At 40.5% G+C, this 25,503-nt stretch overlaps 1 protein-coding gene across 3 annotated transcripts in view; it reads right to left on the bottom strand.

Annotated features, from left to right (window-relative positions):
* Positions 1-4,177: 4,177 nt before the first annotated feature.
* Positions 4,178-25,503, bottom strand: part of irf2b (interferon regulatory factor 2b) — a 38,000-nt gene continuing 16,674 nt past the window's right edge. For 2 of the 3 annotated variants that reach the window (XM_052019253.1, XM_052019251.1), the window contains 8 exons: positions 20,839-20,931; positions 16,795-16,894; positions 15,809-15,985; positions 13,571-13,617; positions 12,237-12,363; positions 10,765-10,929; positions 6,744-6,787; positions 4,178-5,364 (listed from right to left, as the gene is read on the bottom strand). In XM_052019253.1, the coding sequence (XP_051875213.1) occupies positions 5,038-5,364; positions 6,744-6,787; positions 10,765-10,929; positions 12,237-12,363; positions 13,571-13,617; positions 15,809-15,985; positions 16,795-16,894; positions 20,839-20,925 (1,074 nt within the window). In that variant the 5' untranslated portion in view covers positions 20,926-20,931 and the 3' untranslated portion in view covers positions 4,178-5,037. The remainder of the gene's footprint in view (positions 5,365-6,743; positions 6,788-10,764; positions 10,930-12,236; positions 12,364-13,570; positions 13,618-15,808; positions 15,986-16,794; positions 16,895-20,838; positions 20,932-25,503) is intronic. The other variant, XM_052019254.1, reaches the window with a different exon arrangement.

Here is a 25,503-nt window from a genome sequence, read left to right on the forward strand (position 1 = left end):
CTGGGGATATTAGAGGGTTCACACTGGCTCAAATATTATGAGGACAATTACTGTGCACACCTCCGGTGTATTCATTTAGACACGGGAACTGGGTTTTGTTTATAGTGCACTCAAACCCTTAGGCTGTGAAAATCAAGGTGCTTCACTTGATTATTCTAACAGAATGACTTTTAAAAGCAAGTTGGACAAGTATATGGATAGGAAAGGTTTAGAAGGCTATGGGCCAATTGTTGGCAAATGGGACTAGCTTGGATGGACTTCTTACCCGTCCATGGGCATTGGCATGGACCCATTAGTTCAAAGGGCCTGTTTCCATGCTGTATGGCTTTACGACTCTCTATTACTCTGAAAGGTTTTTCACCAGAAAAGTTAGTTCTGTTTCTCTTTCCACAAATGCTGCCTGAACTGCTAAGTGTTTGCAGCATTTTCTGTGTTCATTTCTGACTTTCTTGGGAAATGCTCGTCTAGCTTTCCCTAACCAATGAAAAATTTACTCAGGTTTTAAGCTTTTAAATCACAGCAATGAAAATCCATAGCTGAATCCTAATGACTCAAGTCTGTACTTTCCACATTTAAGTAATGAGTTCATAAAAAATTTATTTTCTTTAAGATTTTGGAAGTCAGTGACTTCTGTGAACAAATAATCTGCAAATGCCAGTGCTGTATTGCACTAAGTATTTGTTAATGTTTGCACATCTGACCACTCCTTTCTGCACTTTCAACTGATAGCTGTGGATTGGCAAGTTTCCATTTTGCAGTTATGATTTCTCACATACCAGATATAGTTTATTTAAGCTGTCAAAAACTGTGTTCTGCTTGTGTAGCATGGGTGACTTTCTGCAAGCTACCAAGTTCATTTCATGATCCTTTGAACCCACAGATTTTGAACTCAAGACACTGCTTGAAACTCATATTGCTCATAACATAGAAGGCCCCATTCAGCCCCTCAAGTTTATGCTGGTTCTCAGAGTATTCCTATCAGTCCCAATTCCCTCATCTATTTCCCTTTAACCTGTTCTCTCTCATATGCTCATTAACTCCCTTCTGATTGTCTTTCCATCCAACCATACTAGGAGTAATTTACAGTAGCTAATTTACTTACCAACATTTCTCTGGGATTAAGAAGAAATTGGAACACCCAAGGAAACCCACATGGTCACGGAAAGAAATGTGCAAACACTGACAGCACCCAAGGTCAGGATCGAACCTGAAGCTGTGTGGCAGTGGGACTAACTGCTGCACTGAGACACACAACAAACGCCTGGAGGATATGTCATGGCTGCCTGTGAAAAAACAGGTTCCTGTTTGTAGGGGTATAATAGATGAGGTAGAATTGACCTGCAATATTAATCTGATGCTGATGATACAACATGGGCTGTGAGAAGGATAAAGAGAGGCTCAGGGGGACATAAACAGGCTAAATGAATGGGCAAGGACCAGACAGATGGAATATAATGTGGAAAAATCTGAGGTCATCACTTCGGTAAAAATAAATTAGCGTTGTCTAAATGGCAAGAGATTGAAAGGTTTTGGAGATGAGAGGAAACGATGTTCTTGTACACAAATCACTGAAAGTTAATAATTATATTCAGCAAGCAATTAGGAAGGCAAATTGTATGTTGGCCTTTATTGCTAGATGATTTGAATACAAGACTAAATAAGCCTTGCTCCAATTATATAGAGTCCTGCTAAGACTGCATCTGGAATATTGTGTACAGATCTGGTTTACCTACCTGTGGAAGGATATACCTACAATGGAGACAGTGCAGCAATGATTCACCAGATTGAAATAACAGTGTGTCACATGAGAAGTGATTAAGCAGATAATAGTCTAGAGCTAGGAAGAATGAGCGGTGATCTCAATGAAATGAACAAATTTCTTACAGGGCTTTATGAGGTAGATGTGAAGCTGATGTTATATCTTGTACCAGGGCTCACGGTCTGAAAGTTACAGGTCAGCCATTCAGAAGAAAGGTGAGAAGAATTTTTTTTTTCACTCAGATGCTATATCTTTGGAATTCTCTACTAAAGGCTTGGTTGCTGAGTGTATTTGAAGAAAATTGATAGATATTTAGATATTAGGGGAATCAAAGGATATGGGGTTAGTGCAGGAAAGTGACACTGAAGTAAAAAGATCAGCCATGCTCCTATTGAATGGTGGAGTAGGTGTGGGGAACCAAGGTCTGATGGAAAGCCAACAGATTCCAGTGCCTGTTAAACTGGCCTCATAGCCATTGTCCTGGCTTGGAGAAAGAGACCCAAGTGCCAAGTTTTCAGAGTGAGAGTTCTTGACTGGGTATGACAAGTACCTTTGAAAGCTCGTTTTTGACCAATGTAAACCAAGCTTTCAAAACTTGTTCCTGTCTCCAAGACAGCCAATGGCAGTTGGAGAGTAAAGCTAGAGGACAAAGGAGAAGATTATATTTAGGGTAAGCAAAAGTTGAGCAAGATATTTCAGGGTAAATTATATAGAACATAATTAAGAATAAAGTTTTTAAATTAAAATTTGACAGAGGATGAGGCAAAGAATAAATACTCTTGATATTTGAGTAGCTTTATATATTGCCATTATATTGGTCATCTCTTCCATCAATATTTGAAAGCTGTGAACAAGCATTGTGTGATGGTTAGGCTAATAGATTAAATATACACGGGGTTTAAATCCCCTTCTAGCAATGGGGAACTTGAGTTCAATTAAACAAAATCTGGAATTAAAATAATTTCATCGACAATGATGGTCGTGTCATCACTGTTATTTGAAACCCCAGTTGATTCACTAACTTTCTTCGGGCAATAGAAGTCAGTGGTCCCAACCCGGCCTGTGCCTGTATATAAGTAGCTACTCAAGGGATGAGCACGATGAGGATATGATGCTCTTATCCTACAAACAAATATATTAAAAAGACACTGGTTGGTAATTTCTGTCTTTTATACTTTTAGCCCAAGTAAGTTGGAGTCCTATTCAACTCATTAAATACCCAGTTATGGGAAGTAGCTAACCAGCTGCCTGATGTGCTTTACTCAATGTGTAATTTGTGTATGTCCTCAGGCCAAATGGTGAATAAGGATTGTAGCCTTTGCACATTTAATACAAAGAAAACAAAACCTAGGAATAGAACAGCTGAAAGAACTTTTTAAATAAACAAATTAGAAGACCTAGAGTCATCTGTACCACTTTCAAATAAAGTACCCAAACAATGGAACTAACATATTATTGTTAGAGGGTTTGTATGTGTATGTCTGTCAGTGTGCCATTGTTAACTTTACTAATGCATATTTCAAAGCATTTTTTCAAACAGGACTATATCGAGCATTCCTATAGCTTAAAGTTTATGCCCTAGCCAGTAGTCACAGAAATAAAATTACTTTTAAGTCTACAGTATATAGCACTCTCCCTCTATCATACTCTTTTGAGTATTATTGCATTTTTCTGCTGCTTGCCTTGCCTGACATATAGAACTTTCTGAATACATTGACAATGCAGCATTCCCTCAGTAAGAGTCTAATCAAGGATTTTTGTACTCAATGCTTTAGTGTGGGATGAACTCAGTACCTTGATTCAGAGCTGAAAGTGCTAGCAAGTGACAGGTCCTCAAGAATTTGGCAATGGTTGCAAAAGATCCCTGAGAGTGCAAATTGATAATTTGAGGAGGTGTGTAGAAGTGTGTCAATATTTGCTGGAGGTACCTAGAAGTGTGCTTGGGAGTCCCGTTAACTCTCTGGTACTCCAGGAAGTAGCAGGGAGCGCAGAGTGCATCAATACAGGAACAAAATTGCTGGGATTGCATTAATACTTCCAGGAGTTCCTTTGCCAGGCACCAGTATTTGCAGGAGTTCCTTGGAGACTTGAGAACATTTGTAAGAGGTCCCTGGGAATAAGTCAATATCTGCAGAAAGTCAACAGCAATGTGCAGAAGGTCCTCAGGAGTTTACAGATACCTTTAGGAAGTCTTTGTGAGTGTATGGATATTTTCAGGAGTATTCTTGTAAATGTAATTTTTGCAGGAGATCCTGGGACTATCAGAAGGTTCGCAAGAGTGCATTAATAGTCAGCCGAGTTCCCCAGGTGTCCTTAAAAATATGAACTAAGTTATATATTTAATGAGATCACGATACATTAATCAGGTAGGGAGCACGATGACAAGAGTCATTATTTCTAGTCAATGATGTAGAGGCTACATTTTATTGGATAGTTTGTAATTGCTACAAATTTGTAAAAAAAAATTAACAATTTACCACAGATATTTATGCTGATAAAACCAGAACAGAAACAACAAACATACTTTGGTAAAAAAGATAAAGATTTATGTTCACTTCAGAATTCAATTACCCTGAATAAAATAATCCCTTTACATATGATAAAAAAAATAAAAAGCTTGCTTTAGAAAAAGGCTAAATCCTTTTTATCTAGGCAATTTCTTCTGCACACTGCTTATTGTAATTCTGTGCTTGAGCAAAGGAGACCAATGAAAGCAGGCATTAGATTAGGCCGTAAACTCTGAACCACAATAATCTTTAAATTCTAAATGCATGTATTTGCCATTAATGTGACAGCATTAAGTGCTAAACTAGATTTAAGGTGCAAAAAGCAGGCCATAAAATTCCATTCTTCCTGCGCTACTTACATATTCACATTCAAAAAGTTAAAAAATTTACACACTGTCAAAGCAGTTCACATTTCTTCCCCTGCTGCAGTCAGGTTTGATAGGCACAATGAGTTTTTTTTTCCATACTGGTCCCGTTTTGAGTGCTCAGATATGTGTCCGTGGCCAAGGCAAAGCCCAGCCGCTTTCTTCTTTTGTTTTGATAAACAAGTGCGACAGGAAAACTCAAAGAAATAAAATAGTTCATAAACTTCTAGTCCTGAGTTAAAATTGATGAACTGGAGATGGCAGTTGAAGTTGATTTCCAGTTCTCCAGCACATTTACATTTTAGTTATGTTTAAGGCCTGTAAGGTCCATCCATGTTACAGTGCAGCTTTAGCCCAGTAATAGCCTCATCAGATCAAGGAGACATTACTCAGAACAAAAAGGGGTTCAGCAATTCTTGCCTCTGGTCAAGTCTGATGTCTTCATGATTACAGTTGCACGGTTCTCGGCCATGCGATGTTTTAAAGAAGATTGCTGTGATGGTACAGGTGATGTGGAAATCTTCACTGATGGGCTGGTGCATGTGGCAGAGGTGTAAGCGGGTGATCCCTCACATCCGTTGGTTAGAAATTGGATACTGCTGATATTGGGAGTCACAGAAGGCACTGTGGTCGGGTAAAATACACTGTTCACTCCCACGTTGCTCAGAAACTCCTTCCCTTCAATGTTGCTCTGTTGCCATTGTGTCTGGTCTTGGTTTGTGCTCTCAGTCATCTGAATAAACAGAAAGGAATAAAAGTGAACTTGCCTTCTGCAAAGATGTAGAAGTTCACCTTTGGTCTCTGCACTTGATGTGTGGGGTAGGACTGTACAGTTCCACATGCCCTGTTCCACTGAGAAAACAAGTAGTGAGAGCTAAGCTCAACCCAATGGCCAATTGTCTCACACTAATTTAGTAGTGGCAGCCAAAGAAAAATATCTCCAACAGACTTTCTAAACCTGATGCTATAACTATCACAAAAGATAAAACAGGCTGGGGCTCTTTTTTGTGGTAAAGAGAAAGCTGACATGTGACCTTAAGGAAGGCAAAACTGTTTCCATTTTTGGGAGGCTTCCAAAACTGTGACCCCTGTCTATAAGATCATCACTCATGAACCCAGCTGGTAATTTAGGATAAACCTCTTCTCATGGACACTGGTGAGAAAATGGAACCTGCCACCACAAAAACTCCTTGAAGACAAATTTATGGTGACATCAGGTAGGTTCTTGAGGGAGAAAGGAGAAGGATATGCTAAAAGGATGAGATAAAGTAGGGTGGGAGAAGGCTTGTGCAAAGCATTAACAAATAGTATATTCCTGTCGGGATGGGCAATCAGTTTCTATACTGTAACAAACAATCTTTGTCAAAGCTATCGAACCCAACATTGATCCTTAGAAGGCAGATTTGTCCTGATCTCTGTTTAGGTTCAGTTCAAATGGCAGGTATAGACAGGGCACTGGTCTGTAAATGAAATGTGCCTGAATTTTCCATCATTTCAATCACCAGATAGATATCACATAGGGCTGGACTTCACAACCCACGTAGTTTTTGAAACTTCTCTTCATCAACTGCACCCAGGCACTAACAAGGAAAATATCTCCTTTAATTTTAAGTGGAGCTCACTATAGATTTTAACGTACAAATGCACGGCTACATTCAGTGATCCTGTTCTGTGCTGAGACCTGTGATTCAGAATTGGAACATTAGTACTGAAGTGATGAAAATATTGAGAGGCTGGGGCAAAACACTTCACAGTTGATTACCTTCCCCTTTTCACTCCTCTAGCTAGCTTAATCTCAACCCCCACTGAAGATGTTATCCACCATTGATAACACAGTGAAAAAATAATCAGTGAGGACACAAATTACGCTTCTTCTGGTAAAAATGATCAAACCTATGCAAGGCATTGAGTCCTGGAGAGAGGCTGGTGATGGAAAAGCCAAAGATGGCATTAGAAATATCACTGCTTCAGAGGGCTCAGGGTTCAGCACTGGAGGGGATATTAGGACGTATTTTTGCGAGAACTTTAGAAGCTCTGGCAAGCTCAATCAGTATTCCCAAATAAATAAACTCCCTTTTATTTAAACTACAAAGCAGCATGTTATTTACTGACCTCATCATGTTCTGCATCGGTTGCAACACTATCCGTTTCACTTTCTATTGGACAAACAAAAGTGAAAATTAGTTCAAAGGGAGAGTCACCATTTTGTAAAAGTGTTTCATTTCCATTAAAGTAACATTGATCTCTTTTATTCTCCATCCTTTGCAACATCTGCTTGCAGTCAGAGCTCACCTACTGCTATCGTTTGCCTCCATTAAAAAGTGTCCTGTCAAACTTGGCCAACCTGCAATGGGTCACTCTTTCCAATTTGCAGAAGTTAATCTTATGCCTGTTGCTGTGAAGAAGATTAATGATGTAACCACACATTGCAAAGCACCTCACAATGCTATTTAAATTCCAACACATGACTGTTCAACCATTTTCTACCAGAATGTTTTCTTGGGCAATTGATACATTTGGGGTATCTAATGATATTCCTTTCCCTCAAATATCTAATTCATTTTTTAAATGATTCAGCAATCATTTGTGAGAAGGAATTTTGCATTCTAACCACATTATGTGAATATCTTTTCATCTGTAGTATTTTGCATTTGCACTAAAAAGATTGGGTTTGTTCTCCTTACAGCAGGGAGCGTAAAGGGAAATCTGATGTAGATTTATTAAGATAAATAAGGAAAATCTGTTTCTTGTCCACATAAAGGCTGTGAAACCAGAGGGCACAAATATAAGATAACTGGCAGAGAAAATTAAATGGTTAATGAATGTCCTGATTTTAAACTTTTCATCCATGATTTAAAGCATGACTGGTTGAAAGAGGGTTAATATGGGAAGTTGTTTCCATCAGGGGATAGTTCAGGTGCCAGGAGGCAAGGATTTTGAATTTCAGACAAAAGGTGGGGAATATGAGGCTAAAAGTTACTTGGAGAGCAGTTATAATCTGGAATTTAGTATCAGTAAGGATGATGAAAGCAGAATCAAATCAGTGCCTTCTAAAGAGAATTGAATTGGCACTTGAAAAAGAATAGTTTGCAGGGCATTGGGAAAAGAGCAAAGGAAGGGGCCTGACAGGATTGCTCTTCTAGGAGCTGGCAGAGATGATGGGCTGAATGGCCTTCTTCTATCATTGAATAGAACTATCCAAGGTCTCTCCTCACCCTATTTCCATAATCTCTCCGAAGTATCTCCATTCCTACATTTCTGGCTTCCTGATCTTCCTTAGTTTAATTGCTCCACCACAGGTGGCTGTGGCTTCAGCTTCCAAGGCCCTCAACTCTGGAATTCGCTCCCTAAACCTCTACCGCTCTACTTCTTTAGGAAATTCCTTAAAATGAACCTGTTTGACTAAGCTTTGGGTCATTTCCATAATATTCTCTTACGTGGCACAGTGCTAAATTTGGTCTGTCAGGATGCCTGCCATGTTAAAGGTTTATTATAAATTCAAGCCATTGCTTACGGTTAGGAGCGAACTGCTTAAAAGAGTAATGAAAACAAATTCAATAATACCCTTCAAGAAGGAATCAGATTAATATTTGAAGAGGAAAAACAATGGGGTAAGAACAGGAGCAGAGGTCTAATCACGCAGCTCATTCGAAGAGGCCAGATAGACACGGTACCCTTTTATGCTGTATCATTCTATGAATCTGCGATTACACCAAGTCATAAGGTCCACTCAAAACACATCTTGTCCCTCCTGATTTGATACCACCCACATTCTTGCTGAAGGAGGAACCATTTCTATTTTGACTACTTTCACCAAGGTTATATCAAATATTAGTTTGAAGCCTAAGGTTCTTTACTTGATAGCAATCTATTCATAGTTCAGTAACTCTGCATGCAAAATACTTACTCCTTAAGTTTAAGTCAACATTCCTGTGGCTTACCAAACCACCTTAGTTCACCATACAAAAGTTCTCCACACCCATCACATATGAGAATCAGAGTTCTCAAGGCAACTGTACATGTTTTATTTTACTCTGTGTGTTTCTATGCACTGCCTCTAACATTCAGAAAGGAACTGGATAAATACTAGAAAACACTTGCAGAGAGACAGAGCGGGAGCATTTGCCTTTTTAGATAGTTTATTTTCAGGGTAGCAAAGGTATAGTGAAGCAAATGGCTGCTTTTAATGCTGTATAATTGTTTTTTTTAAAAGTGACTCTGCCTCCTTCTTCCTTTAGAATTGATCCCAGCCCTTCAGTGTCCTTTCCATCAACGTCAAAACACACCAGGCTAGAAGCTTTTACAAACCCACTGACTCCCACAGTTACCTTGACTGTATCTCTTCCCACCTTGTCACTTGCAAGGATGCTATCCCCTTCTCCCACTTCTCCTTCCCCACTGATGACCCTCACAGCGTTTATCCCTGCAACAATACAAAGTGTCACATCTGTCCCTACACCTCCTCCCTCACCACCATTCAGGGCCCTACACAGTCCTTCCAGGTGAGGCAGCGCTTCACCTATGAATCTGAGGGTGTCATTTATTGCACCCAGTGCGGCCTCCTCTACATCGGTGAGACCCGACACAGATTGGGAGACCACTTCATTGAGCACCTTTGCTCTGTCTGCCAGAAAAGGAAGGATTTCCCAGTGGTCAGCCACTTCAATTCCACATCCCACTCCCATACTGACATGTCTATCCACGGCCTCCTCTACCGCCACATTGAGGCCAGATGCAGGTTGGAGGAACAACGCCTCATATTCCACCTTGGGAGTCTCCAACCTGACGGCCTCAACATTGATTTCTCTAACTTCCAGTAACCCCTCCCCTCTCCCCCCTTTCTTTTTTTCCTCCCCCCTTCCCCTGTCCCTCACTCCCTTTGTTCTCCCTCATTCCTGTGGCCCCCTCAACCCTTCCCTTTCCCCTCCCCCGCCCTCATGACCTGCCTATCTATTCCCCACCTCCTTCCCTTTATTCTATGATCTACTGCCCTCTTCTACCAGATTCCTTCTTCTTCAGCCCTTTGCCTCTTCTATCTATCACCTTTCACAACACTCCCTTTCATACCCCCTCCCCCACTCACCTACCTTTCCCCCCCCTCACCTGGACTCACCTATCACCTGCCAGCCTGTGCTCCTCCCCCTTCCCCAACCTTCTTATTACGACTTATGCCCTCTTTCTTTCCAGTCCTGATTAAGGGTGTCAACCCGAAACGTCAACTGCTTATTTCCCTCCATAGATGCTGCCTGACTTGCTGAGTTCCTCCACCATTTTGTGTGTGTCGTTAGGCTAGAAGCTCAATCACATGGTGGAACTTTTAGAGAGTGGATGCTAGAGAGCCTATTCAACAAGAGCAAAAGCACCTTGATTTCACTTGCGCCAAATTGACTTGACTGCGAACTGTGCTGGCCATGAACTCCATAGCAGGCCTTATACGAAGGATCCAGCCTTATCCGAGAAGGATGGGAAGTCCCAGATATTGCAGGTTGGTTCTCTAGAAATTTTGGTTGTTGTCCACCTCATGAGATGTTGATGGGGCTCCAGTTCACGCCTCTGGAATCCTCCCTCTTGACTCTGGATCTGGACTGATCTTACCTCTTCCCCCAAATGCAACTGCTTCTCTCAAAGCTGTCCCTTCCCCACTGCTGCCCCTTCTCTTGACTTCTGCAACCCTACCCTCAACCAATTTCAATTCTCCCTACCCCCACCTGACCCCTGCTCTCAATTTCCCTCCGAAGGAATGGTAGTGAGGGCCCTGACAGGAGCTGTCACTTTCCCTCCTTAGTTCAAATGCAAGAAAATGGTAACATCTTTACACTGGAGGTTTGGTTGTGATTAACTAACTCAGGACTGGCTGATGATTAAACCTCAATGTGTCTCCCTACCCTGACTTCAGGAAAACTGCCCACCAGATCAACCAACGTTCTTCTTGTTCTTTTAGCATCCTGTCAGTGCTTCTATCTTTTCTTGGTATAGTTCCATCTGGGTTATCAGCAGAATGTTGAGGTATTACAATGATCACAGAGGTAGAAATATGTTATAACATTTGTATTCAAGGAGCACAAACCTTTAGAGTGAAATATATGAGGCCAGTAGGTAATAACATCAAATGGTTTATAACTGCAACACTGACCTGCATAAGAGGAGACTGGGGAGATCTGTAATGGGTATAGTTGGCTGGTGCTGACAGGTTGGTCATCACATTCTGTGGTCACTTCTATCACTTGGCAGACATCTGGTGGATTGCTGACAATCATGGGTTCTTCTATTATACCATGACTTGGAGAATACCCAAGCTCTTAAAAGGAATCACATTGTATCAGCTTGGATACGGTTGCAGGGAAAGCTCTTGTGCAACATATGTATAGGACATGCTGAAATACTTGGCAAAAGAAAATCACCAGACTCCTCTAACACTCCCTCCTCCAAAGGATAAAGCCCAGAGAGCAGCGGACACAATCATGATTTTTTTTACAAAATTAAATACTTCATAAGAAAATTATACATTTACACAAAAAAAATATGCAAAGGTATGAATGATATCCAACACTGCTTCAGTTAGTAATGACCACCTACTCCCCAACACCAGGTTTGCCTTCCTAATTTTATAATATTTGTGGGAAAACTTTTCTTCAAACTGAAACTGCAGGTTTTCATAAAGTATTGTAAAAACTATAAAGTGGCTACATTTCAAGGCAATCATTTTGGACTGAAGCAGTATATAATCTGACTTTCCATATTCTAGGAAACCATTCATCTGTGTCTGGTAACAACAGCAAACTAACTGTGGTTTCCCCACCATTACATTATCAAAGTCTTTCGTATTTTATCGCTTCTGCAAATCATGCTGAAAACAAAATCAGCTTATTCATGCTAACCAGAACTACCAGATGCATTAGACATAAGAAAACCAAATTATTGCTAGGCATGCTATTTATCAGTTTCTAACTGCCTCTGAACCATATCCATAACAAAGATAATATGATAAAGATTGGTGAACTGCAGAAGCATACATTGAGATAGCAAATATGAATGCTTTTTAAGGTAGTATTCAAAAATAAGATTTGAAGTCCTCAATGTATTACTAGAATTAACAGCTGAAGTCGTCCCAATATATTATTTGTATGTTTATCTACATAGCCACTGTGTCCAAAATGGCAGTCTGTAAACACCTGCAAAACAATGAGGTCAATTCTGTGCTGAACTTCATTCTAGAAGCATATTAGAGGTAGTCATCTAATTTTAAATGCATGGGGAGATATCAGAAAACATCTTTTCTGCCCTTTCACAGCTTAACACTAAATATATGAATCATTCTATAGATAACAGATAACTCCTATCCTTCAGGTGAATCAACAGTGTCTGTCACTTCATATGACAGACAGAAAACACCAAAGGACACTGGAACAAATGACTGATAAAAGCTGTTGAGTTATGGTAAAAATAGCTTAACTGTTACAGACCACCATATCCTCTCTAAATGAAAAAAAGTCTTGTTTTGTGAGGTATATTTGTCAAAAGTTTATAAAAACATAGAATATGATGGAAAATAATCAGTATTTAAACAATGGCCCATTATTGTGCACCTGGATACATGAGACTTACCTACAAAGTTGTCCACAGTGCTGTGAACTTGTACATCCTCTTTCACCACAATATTGGGCTTTGTGTAGAGATCATGATTGTTTAGCAATACTTCATTTTCTTCAAAAGGAAATTTTGGTGCTTTCCACTGCAAAAAAAAGATGTCTTAATTCAGCAGCAAACTCCTCCTTAATTCCTCAATGAGGCAATCTCTCTTTCATTAAACATTTGAGGCAATTTATGAACTGTCTCTATAAAGAGCTACTTTTATAAATATGCACCTAATCTCCTATAAACTATTTTGTACACTTTTACCGTCTCTGAAGATCAAATATCATGATGTAAAAGCAAAAAGACTTCAGTTGACAAATGACAGTGGTTGTCAGTTCTCTCTTCTCTCTCCCATCAGGCAGAAGATACAGGAGCCTGAGGGCACATACCACCAGGCTCAAGGACAGCTTCTATCCCTCTGTGACAAGACTATTGAATGGTTCCCTTATACGATGAGATGGACTCTTGACCTCACAATCTACCTTGTTATGACCTTGCACCTTATTATCTACCTGCAATGCACTTCCCTGTAGCTGTGACAGTTGATGTTTCATCGACTCCCTCTATAGACTCTGTACTCTGTTATTGTTTTTACCTGTACTACCTCAATGCACTCTGTACTAACTCGATATATCTGCACTGTGTAATGAATCAATCTGTACGAAAGGTATGCAAGACAAGTTTTTCACTGTACCTCGGTACGTGACAATAATAAACTAATACCATTACTAATAAAGTGAAAAGTACGATCTGGATATTCCTGCCCTATATTTTCCCATTCCAGGCAGTAGCAGTATTGGGATAGTACAAGAAAATTAAACAGCAAGATATCCTGCTGATTGCCACAACCTCTGAGATTTTATAAACATTTTTGATTGTTACGAGGCCTGAAGCCATTATATATGTTGAAGACAAAAATGACCATTCTCTTCTGGCATAATGCTCTGACAAGAGAATTGCATCCAAGATTAATTCAAAATAGTGATTTATTTGCTCTTTTTGGTATACTTATAAACTCCTGAAATTAGGAGTTCTTGCTCTGGAATATTAACAAAGCCAGTGCTGTTAGCCACCTCACCAAAACCATCAACAGTTAATAACAGACACTGGATGAGTTGTTGTTAGCAAGATAATAAAAATTATTTAGTGCCGGAACTATGTAATGGGGGGGAGGAGGCATGCTTGCTATAGTTTTTCCTGAAGACTGCAATGTCATGACCTTAAGATTAGTTTCCCAATCTCTTCATGGACTCACATACAGGTTCTACCAAGTTATAAGGAAAGGAAAAGGGAACATTATTCACCTTAGCTGTTTTGCATTGTTCTTCCTTTTCCACTTTTGCTTTCTTTCCTGTGAAGAAAAATTTTATGTTTTTGAACAAAAATGCACAGTGATGGAGGACATCATTTCTGTCACAACCTGACCGTTGAAGGTCCATTGACATATACAGTTTGGATGTGTTCTGGCAACTGAAGATAGATGCAGAACATCCAACTTTCATAAAATGTATACTGCAGGAATTAGAAAATTCAACACCAAGGGAAGTTGTTAAAGGATCTAAAAATATTTTTTAAAAATAGCAGTGCTTTCATTTGCCAAATATAATAAACAATTTGAATTGGATAATTGTTCTCGGTTGTCTTTAGTTTAATCATTGCCAGCATTACATAGGGCTTTGGTGAGACCACACCCACCTGGTTACTGTGTACAATTTTGGTACACATAGAGTGCAGCAAAGATACACTAGAACTGGATCCAGGGATACAAGAGAGACTGCAGATGCTGGAAATCTAGTGCAACACCACAGCCCAGGCAGCATCTATGGAGGGAAATGGACAGTCAACTGTCCAATACCCTCCACGGAAGGAGTCGATGAAATGTCAACTGTCCAGTTCCCTCCATAGATGATGCCTGGCCTGCTGAGTTCCTCCAATGCCTTTGTGTGTGGATCCAGGGATAGCAGATTTACCTTGTGAGGAGGGATTGAGTACAGTAGCCCCAATTCTCTAGAGTTTAGAAGGATGAGATCTTATTGAAATATAGGACTTGACAGGCTGGATACAGGGAGAGTGTTCTCCCTGGCTGTGGAATCACAGTCTCAGAGTAAGGGGTAGGATATTTAGAATTGAAATTAAGAGAAATTGCCTCACTCAGTAGTTGGTAAATTTTTGGAATTCTTTACCCTGGAGGGCTGTGGAGGCTCAGTCAATGAGTTCATTTAAATACAGATCAATAAATTTCTGGATACTTACAGAATCAAGGGACATGGAGATAGCACAGGAGAGTGGCACTGAGGTAAAAGATCAGCCATGATTTTGATGAATGCTAGAGAAGGCTCAAAGAGCCAAATCACCTACTCCTGTCTCTATCATTATGTTCTTATGATGTCAGAGTTGGAACACAAAGATAATATTGCTTCTTAAATTATTTCCAGACTCAGAGAACGGAAGTTTTTTCATGCAAAATATTGAAAGGGATTTTATCCAAATTATTATATGCAGGAATGCACACAGACTACTGATGTAAACAGACTGACATTAAACTGTGATTGAAGGTCTAAAGATCACAAGTAAGTTTAAAGATCAATGAAACAAAGATCTGCAGATATAATTTAAAAAGTTGTGTACAGCCAAAGTACATGGGTTCTGCTAAAATATGTGAATAAAGGTGAAGAGTATGGGTACAGCTAAAGTTCATGAATACAATTAAATGCTGTATGTATAACTACAGTTGATGATAGACAAAATCCAGGATTATCTCACTATTCCAACTCATTGTTGACCCTATAACATCCCAGCATCTGATCTGCTTTACTCAGGCCACCGAGCAATGTGGCAACTGATATCATTTGTTGTCACAGTCCCACATCATTTTCATTTTCGATTTATTATTTTCTTCCTGGTTTTTCAGCTGCCATATGAAATGTGTTGAATTTCTTCTTAGCACCAATCTACCCTTTCCTCAGTTATTTTCAGATAACAAAACAGCCTACCCTGTTTTGCTTTGCAACTTATCACAGATTTGTACCAGCTGCACTTATCTATTGCACTCAGCCACTAAAAAAAAGTTTGAGTCCATGTTGAAATTTATGCTAAGATTATTGAAAGAAAGACCTGTAGCACTCCTCTCCCTACCACCCCTCCCCAACCTACTGCCCTTTACAACGCCTGCTGAACCAAGTTACCCAGGGACATTAAACAGATAATGCAAACATATTCAAGAGAAAAGAGAATGTTTTCCAGAAGAGAGAAGTGATTGAAACATTTGATAAGAAAGCAGGTAAACACTGATTAGTTAACAAAGGATAGCTTGTTGTGGTCTATTTAACCTATCTTGTTGAAAATAGGTTTATTTATGACCTCATATTAAGCAGTGACTGTGAGGCTGTAATCAATCTCAGAATCCAGATGAAAGTTATAAACCATTAAAATGTCAAGCTTGAAGTGTACAATCTTATCTGAATCCCCTGATCTCACTGTTTTATCATCACTCCAGTAACCATTATATACTTGTTTTGAAAACTGTTACTTTATTCTAGTACCTTTTTTATTGGGCTTTTCCGTAGCCGGTAACATTCTATACACCCTGTATGCATTACTCCCCTTTTTGATACTCTTGTCCTTTACTTCTTCTATGTCAGGTAATGAGTTCATAGCACAGCGGAAATTGGCTTTCCATGTCTTGGGATCAGGTTTATCTACACCATGGTGATATTTTCCTGTCAACACATAAAAAAAATAAATGGAATAGCCTTTTAGCATCTGTGATTTTTTTTAAAAGTCTGTTGCAGATATGTCATTCAAGCCATGATGATTAAAATGTGCAGATAATGAACTGCCTTTTACTACATATAAGCCTAAAATGACTAAATTCAACAATATTGTAAATACAAATTTCTCCTATTGGTGATTTAATGAAGTTATTAAGCTGTATTTCAACATCTGTTCATTAAGTGCCAAAAATAATTGTGTAAAACTTGTTTTTCTCTCTTTCCCAGTTCTGATAAAGAATTCCAGACCCAAAGCATTAATTGCTTCTCTTTCCACAGATGCTGCCTGACCTGCTGAATGTTTCCCACATCATTTTTATTCCAAAATATAATTTCCAGTTTATTATGTTCGATAAATTCCCAGAGCTCTGTTCCCTATCATTTCCATACACATTCCCTATAAAGAATGTTGACATTTCATTCTTTCTGATTTTACCAAACTGTGGCCACTTGGAACAGCTCCTCATCAAGTACCCATCACTTAAATATTAGTCTTTTTGTTGAGAGAGCTTGAACAATTCTCAGCCAGGCTCACTGTACAGGACAGTTTTGGTGTAATGAGGGGAACATGTTTCAGTTCATGCTGCCTGCCAGAAAATCAGGAAAGATTGGAAGAATCCTGTTGCCTCAACAATCCCAGCATCCCACCAGAAGGATATCTGGTGGCACCTGAACTACTTAAAGAAATCCATTATAAAGTATTACAACAAAAATAATCAAAATTTGAATTAACTCTCTCACTCCTGTTGTTCATCTACCTGTGTGAACTGCCCAGTTTTTAAACAATGGAGCATCCTTCTCTACATCCCATCCATGTCGAGCAGCATGCATCCATGGAATCTGAAAAATCTTCTTTTCCTGAAAAAGTAATACCATCATTGGTTTAAGGACAAGAAAGCCATGTCATTTGATAAACTCCCATTACCCTCAGCATCTGACAATTGCTGGCAACCTAATTGCCAATCATTGTTAAGTAAATAATACTTTCTGAAACAAGTATAGTCCTTGTGCTGTTGGACATGGAATTTCAGGGTTCTCACCCAATGATAATGAAAGACTGATGAGATTCCTCCATCCCAGCATGAGACTGGAAGGAGAAATTGGATTCAATGACATTACCATGCACCATCTACTCCAGCTAATGCCCAGTTTGGTAAATGCTGCTGAAGAAATTTTGCTGAGTGGATCCTATCGGTAATATGCCGAGTAGCCATAACATATCAATGGCAGGAGGGTGCTTCTTGCTGCACCAATATCCATCTACGCAAGTGGAAAATATTCCATCACAGTCCTGAAATGCATTGCAGGAGTCAGGAGGCAACTTTCCTGCCACAAAATACCCAGCCCCTAACCTGCTCCAGTCACAGTGGCAGTTATGTGCTGGTCCAATGGAACATTTTGTCAACATTGAACCCCTGCCATTGATGGTGGGAAAATTTTCCATAGAAAAGTCAAATGAATGGCTTAGAGTCTCCCACATTGGAAATACTCAATGCCTGTAATGAATGTCATTGGCCCATATCTAAATGTTGCCTCGGTCTTACTGCCTGTGGATACACACTATGTCATTCCCTGAAAAATGGAAACAAATACCATGCAGTCATTAGTGACTAGCTTCACTTCTGACCTAGTGATGGAGCAAAATCCATCGATGAGAAAGCTGAAGGTGGTTGGGCATAGGACACTGTCCTGAGGAACTCATACCGTGATGCCTTGTGCTGAGATGATTGACTACCCCCTCCTGGAGAGTCTTCCCCCTCAATTCCCAGTTTACTTTACTTTTCAGGAGACGTTTGTTGCTGCCCCAGTGCAGTTTGCAACTAGATCTCATCAACATTTGGACCACTGTGGAAATGATTACTAGGAGTGCAGCTTAGTAGGCCAGGTCTTCTTTTATAGATATGCACATGTTTTCAAGTAGTCTCTTTTAAGTTGCAATTATCAATGCTCACAAACCCTGGCATCTCTGCAGCAACACATTAGCCAGAAACAATGTACTATCATAACCACAACCTCTCCCACCTCCTCACTACCGAACTCACAGCTGTTGTAGGTTCCACAATGGCTATTTATTTTGAAATTACTCCCAACATTGTTATGCAGCTAAATTAGTTCACACAGAAATAAATACTGGGATGCTTTAAATGCCAAAAGTTAAATTTATGAAAGAAGAAAGACCTACATTTATATAGCACCTCTCATATCCTTTTCAGAGTGTCTCAAAGTGTTTTACTGCCAATGACACACTATTGAAGTATAGCCACTGTTGTAAGGAATGTGACAATAAGTTTATATGCATCATGCTCCAACAAACACCAACAGTTGCCAGCACAGTGGCACAGCGAGTAGAGCTTCTACCATGACCCAGGTTCAATTCCGACCTTGGGTGTTGCCTGTGTGAAGTTTGCACTGTTTCCCTGTGACCATGCTCCACTTAACTCCCACATCCCAAAGACTTGGTAGGTTAATTGGCCCTAATGTGTAGATGAGTGATGACAAATGTGGGGAGAATAAAAAGATGGGATTAATGTACGATTAGTATAAATGTGTGGTTGATGGTCAGCATGAGTTCAATGAGCCGAAGGGCCTGTTTCCAAGATGTATCTCGATGACTCTATTACAATGATCATGACTACGTAATCTTAGGAATGCTTATTGCTTGCTTCCACTGTGCTTGACGATCATAGCTTCTAGGCTTCCCTCGCTAACCCTTTCCATCCCAGCCTTTTTAAAGTGCTGTTGTGTTAGGTGCGGTCACATCTTCTCTAACAAAGTTAAGGAATAAATAGTCAGGCAGTGAGGTGGAGAATACAAGTACAATTGTCTCAGCTTCTCCATGGCCTCAGTCTCCCCTAGAGTAACTTCAAGGGTGACACACCCTGGTAAACAAGGTGTGCCCCATGAATTGTGCAAAAAAAAGGCCATCTCAGGGGTTCAAGCAAACAAGGGGGACTGGAATCCTAATGGCAATACATGTTCTCCATCAGATCCAAAGAAATACTGGCACATCTATAGAGCCGAAGCCTCACTGTGCCAGAGACCCAGGTTCAATCCTGACCTTGCCTGCTGTCTGCGTGGAGTTTGCACATTCTCGCTATAACTAAGGGTTTCCTCTGGGTGCTCCAGTTTCCTCCCACATTCCAAAGATGAGTGATTGGGTAGGCCAAATGGCCACTGTGAATTGCTCCTAGTGCATAGGTGAATGATAGTATTTGGGGGAAATTGATGAGATTGTGGGGAGAATAAAAAATGTGATTAATCTAGGATTAGAGGAAGTGGGTGGTTGATGTCAAAGTCAAGTTTATTGTCAAATGCACAAGTACGTGTATGCACAGGTGCAATGAATAACTTGCAGCAGATTCACAGGCACATAGTATCATATAGGCAGCATTCACAAGAAAAACAAATTAAACATAAATGATACACAATTTTTAAAAGAAAAAACGATTTGAAAAAAAAAACAAACTCCACTTTAGTGCAAAGTGATCAAAGTGGTAATAGTGTTGCTAAACTGCAGTGATTCAGGTTGTGCTGATTGATTCAAGAACCAAATGTTTGAAGGGAAGTAGCTGTTTTTGAACCTAGTGGTGTGGGACTTCAGGCTTCTGTACCTTCTGCCCGATGGTAGCTGCGAGAAGGTGTCATGGCCCAGATGGTGGGGATCTTTGATGATGGATGTTGTCCTCTTGAGGCAGCACCTCCTGTAGATACTACCAATGGTGGGAAGGGATGTGCCCGTGATGTATTGGGCTACTCTCTACAGCTTCTTATGTTCCTGCACATTCGAACTACTGCACCAGATCATGATGCAATCAGTCAGGATACATTCAACAATGCATCTGTAGAAGTTTGTTAGAGTGTTCAGTGACATGCTGAACTTCCTTAACCTCCGAAGAAAGTAAAGATGCTGGCGTGCCTTCCTTGTGATTGCATCTATGTGCTGGGCCCAGGACAGGCCATCCTGTATGTTAATGCCCAGTGCAGACTCGTGGGCTGAAGGGTCTGTTTCTGTGCTGTATCTCTCTATGACTCTGTGAGCCAAGTATCTGCTGTGCAAGCACTAGCGTGGGACTGACAGGATTTAAAATGCACCTGTGGAGTTTCAGGCAGCTTCTTGTTCAGGTGTTTTGCTGTCTTGGTGACCCTGGTAATAAGTCAGCATCCAAAAGCACAAGCAGGTGAGATCCAGTGTAACCGCTGGGATCACAGTCGAAGCAACTTTGCAGCTACAGAGCACACCGGCAAAACAATGCAGAAGAACAGAATTCTGTCCCTCAGCCACTTATGCTGTTCCTGGCAAATTTTTTGCAGAGAAAGCAAACAATGACTGGCTTAATCCAGAGAAACAGCCCAAGGGAATTTGAAGCCAACAGACTTTGAGCCAAAATTGTACAGATTGGGGAAGAAAAGGATGGGATGAGACCCTGTTAAGGAGGTGATTTTTAAAGGAGGTAAGACTAAAATCTTTATGGAGAAAGTTCCAAAAACGTACGGGGTAGAGAAAGTGAGACAATGCACACAGGCAGAAATCAGAGCAATTGGGCATTGGAATGGCAGCTGTAGTGCATATGTGGGTATCAGACAATGTTTACCTGATAAACAATTCATAATATAATCCCTCATTCTGGCACTCTAGTGAGCAGCAGCAGAATTTACCCAGGAACTACATGAATGGATTTGCATTAAAGCCAGAGGTTACTGCTGGAAGCTTCAAACCCAAAATTATATGCAGGAAAATTAAAAGAAATTAATCCATATCATCAATTCACATAGTAGCTTTCAGAACATAGCAGAGACCTTACCTTGTTTAGCCATTTCAAACCAGGTATTTTGTTTGAATTTATTTGCTCTTCTAGCCATGGGCGCATACGCATTCTCTCCACAGGCATCGCCACCTACAATAAGAAATAGCAAAGTTAACCTCTGTAATCTCTTACTTTCACTCTAGCAAAAGAAAATCCAGGAAATATGAAGAGGGATTTTCTTTTGTTCTGCTCACCCTTGGAAATTCCTTTTTATATTTCCCGGATTTTCTGGTGCTTGTCACCGAACACTCAAACAAATTTCTACAGATGTACTGCTGAAAGTATCCTGACTGGTTGCATCATGGTCTGCTACAGCAATTCGAATGTGCAAGAACGCAAGAAGCTGCAGAGAGTAGCCCAATAGATCACGAGCACATCACTCTCTGCCATCGGTAGTATCCGTAGGTGCCAAGAAGAGGATAAAGGTGACATGGGGTTGAAATACGTTGTCTGACCTTTCACTTCAGTGGGAAGCTTCACCCATCAGGTGCACATATCAAAATTATAGAAATACATTGAGTTTGGTTTTCCAAACATTAAAATGGCACGGTTTATTAGCACAGCACCCACTTAGCACTTGTTTTCACTATTGGCAACACTGGAGTGGGTGTGGGCATGGGAGAAATTTGACTTCAATCTCCAGCAGTAAAATGGTTGTGGGACTATTGGCTTCAATAGAACCAAACTTTCAGTAGTGAGTACAATTGAAAGTCAAAACTCCCAGAAGTTTTAAGTACAAGTATTCAAAGATCATTTCTTCTTTATGTTTTGATGAATAATCATCAACATGAAACATTAGAGTTACTCCTCCACAGCTGCTGCCTGATCTGCTGAGAATTTCCTAAATTTTTTGATTTTATTTCAAATTTCCAGTGTAATATTTTGCTTTTGTAACCACTCTCAAGTTTCCCTTAATTGCTCTCCATTTTTACCCATTTTCTAATTCACTCTATAGATTTAGAAAGTAAGATTTTCTTGATAAATGAAACAGTACACTGCATGGACAGGATGCCTAAACTTCTTAAATATAACTTGCACCACAACTACAAGCAGCATAATATGACAAGACATGTTTGGATGCGGTTTAGAGAAACCAAGATTCATTTTCCTCAGCTTTCAACTATCTCTCTTTGATATATCTCATTGAGGTTGAATGACAAGATACATGGCGGCCTAACATTACCTGGAATAAGGAATGTTTATTTAACTTTGAAGACTAGAACAACCAGATTAAATTTGAAAATTATAAAACTTAAAGTGGTGTCCTGGGACTACATGTAAAATGCATCAACTGGTTGTTCAAAAGCACCTTCACAATTAGACTCCTGCTGATTACAATGGAAATTAATCTCTCATTCTACAATAGTCAAAGATCCCATCTGGGTTGACAGAAGGAAGGCAAAAACATCCAGGTGCACAATAGCAGACTTATTGTAAACTGTAATTAAAACTTATTTGTATTTGTAAAGTTGCTGGTACAATGGGGATCTCTACAACAAATGAGAAAAGAGATGCTGATCTCTAGAGGTGTAAAGAGAATCAAATCCAAAACCACACAATGCAACCAGCAACTGGTCTACGGCAGCATCAAACCCTCAGAGGTTTAGGGTGCATCCTAAATATTACCAGCTGGCACTATTTTTAGTACTATTTATTACAAAAAAAACCTAAGAATATATATGAATAAATTTTGAATAAATATGCTTTGAATAATATTTACGGTTAAAGCAAACTATTCCAGACACTGAAGAGACAGTGATTTAATGCGAGGGAGAGAGAAGGAACTGGCTGATTCAATGGCATACTGTACAATCTTTTCACTTTATGATCAGGGTTTCACCCCAAGTCTGCAGATTCATGCAACAAAACAGTCTAGCTCTTTGATGCTTCCCAACATTCTGTGTCTCAGGTATCACATACTATCAAATGTCAGTTTTGGGTCAGTTGTCTGCACAATTGTCTGCAAGTCAAAAGGTTGTACGTTCAAAACCAACTTAACAGAATTGATCTTGTGATCTAGGTTGCCAATTTAGTGCAGTGTCGAGGGAGTATCGCACACTTAGTGCTGTTGTCTTTCAAGTGAGGTGCGAAACCAATGACCAGTCTGCCCTTTCAAGTGGATGTAACTCAACCCATTACACTTTTTGACGAAGAGCCAGGGATTTCTCATAGTGTCCGAGCCCATGTTTATCCCTCAACCAAAATCACTAAAACAAGTCATATGGACATAATCACTTGCTGCTCATGGGACTGACCTTTGTACGCATTCTCCATATGATATGTATAACAGAGGGTGGTGAATCTCTAGAATTCCCTACTCCAGAGAGTTGTGGAGGCTAGATAATGGGGGAATTTAAAGAGGAAGTAGATAATTTTTTTTGAAAGATCGGGGAATTGAGGGCTATGGAGAACTGGCACAGAAAAGGAGTTGAGGCCTGGGGTATATCAGCCATGATCATATTGAATGGTGAGGCAGGCTTGAGGGGCCAAGTGGCCTTCTCCTGCTCCTACCGTTTTATGTTCTTGTAATGATAAAATAGGATGCAAAATTCTTCATTAATTTGCTACAAAAATTAAAATTGATCTATCTATTCTACATGAAATAAAACACGGTTTATAAGAACACAAAGCTACCCCATTTTGTACTGAGGATCCTGTAGAGCTACCATTGTGAAACCATTTTCTGCAAATTGTTGCAAGTCACTGCATTCTTCTCTGTGCCAATCACCTCTGAATCAGATTCTCTTAGCCAGAAGAGGTCTGCAACTCCATGCGAATCACATGCAAGCTGATGCTCAAAATACTTTTAACTCGAATGCCTGAAAATTGGAATTCACCCTCTTTTGGTGCACTAAATGTTGCATGTGGCGTTGGAGCGCAATCAGGTAACCAAAAGCAAAACAAAATCTGCAAAGTGGCAAAACAAGTTTTAAAAATCTCGTGAAAATAGATACAAGAAATACAAATAAAAGTGCATAGTCTTCTTCACATTCATAGTGTTATCAGTTCTATATATTTATTGTGTGAGCACAATCTGTATACAGAGAACCATTGTCACCCATGTGGCGCTCTTTGGGTGATACAAAACTTTTAGTGTTTGACAGGTTTTTACACATACCTTAGCCCCACTATATCTAGTGGCAGAAGGACCTTAGATTGCAGTCCTTCCCCACAGAGCCTTTGCACTAGCTGCACCAAGCTTCAGTGCATCCCTCAGCACATACTCCTGCAAGCTGGAACGTGCCAGCAGGCAGCATTCACTTACAGACATCTCGTTGTACTGGAAACTCAACAAGTTTATGGCAGACCAAAGTGCGTCTTTCACCAAGTTGGTGATCTTCCAAGAGCACTTGATGTTTGTTTCATGTACATCTCTAAGAACAGCCTGCAGATCAACTTGTCCTCTGATACACAGCTGCTCAGGATGAACTTCAACAAGGACCCTTGCATCCTTTTACAGACCTTCTTTGCAAATGCACAGTCCACAGAGATGGGCGATCTTCTCGTTCTCATCACAGCTGCTGCAAGGGCAGCGTGCGTTGGGAGCGAGACCGACCATGCAGGAAGGATCTGATGGAGAGGCACCCTCTCACTGCCAGCCAAGCGAGTTCTTGTGCTTATTGGTGAGTTCTGATGATGAGGTGTTCTGCCAAATGGTTTGGACAGTCTGCTGGGGGAACCATCCCACAGGTTCCACCATGTCATTCTCCAACAGGGCCTGCAGGATGTTCCAAGCAGACCACTGCCTGATGACTTGTGATCCATGTTGTTTTCCTGAAGGACAGGTAGTGCAGCAATATCCAACTGAATGGGACATGGTGCAGCAATGAAGTCAGGCACATCCTTCGCAACACCAGGTTGACAGGTAGAACCTCAGCATGTAGCAGCACTTGGTGCCTGTGCACTTCAGTTCTACGCACTGCTTCATGCAGCCACACACAAAAGTGGCCATCAGGATGAGGGTGATGTTGGATATGTCTTTCCCCATGTTGTCTTGGGACTCGTGGATCGTGACCCATCGGACACGCTTCACCTTGGATCCCCAGATGAAACAAAAATGGCTCAGGTTTCTGCCAGGACGGAGGAGCAGGGTATGGGCCATACCTACAGCAAGTACAGCAACACCAAGAGCACCTCACACCAGCTTCCCAGTACCTTCAGGTATTTAGACGATGGTGAAGGGACGATGAACTGGTTGGTGAAGAGCACAGCCTCGCTCTTCCTGCAGTCGACTCTGGCCCCTGATGCCAACTCTAACTGCTGACAGATGCTGATCAATCTGCGGACTGACCATTAGGATGCTTTTCACCCTGACGCATGCATTGAAACCTTGTCTACACGATTCTTGATGTCAGCTACCGGCAGAGATCATAGCACTTCACTACAACGCACAGGAAGGGTGTCAAAGAGCCTCTCTCTATTGCAGGCACTGAGCAGCTGCAGGAAAGGCTGCAATGAGGGAAAATGAGGGGGATGGGTGGTGGCAAGGAGGTTGCAAGTGCCTTCAGTTTGATTGGCCACTCACCACATACCCACCCCATGAAAATAGATTCATAGATACAGAGTTGTTGTACCACATAGAAACAGGCCCATTGGCCCACCATGTCCTTGCTGGTCGTTGTATCTATCTACACTACTCCATTTACTTGCATCAGGTCCATA

This window comes from Pristis pectinata, chromosome 7, assembly GCF_009764475.1.
Source record: "Pristis pectinata isolate sPriPec2 chromosome 7, sPriPec2.1.pri, whole genome shotgun sequence".
Classification (NCBI taxonomy): Eukaryota; Metazoa; Chordata; class Chondrichthyes; order Rhinopristiformes; family Pristidae; genus Pristis; species Pristis pectinata.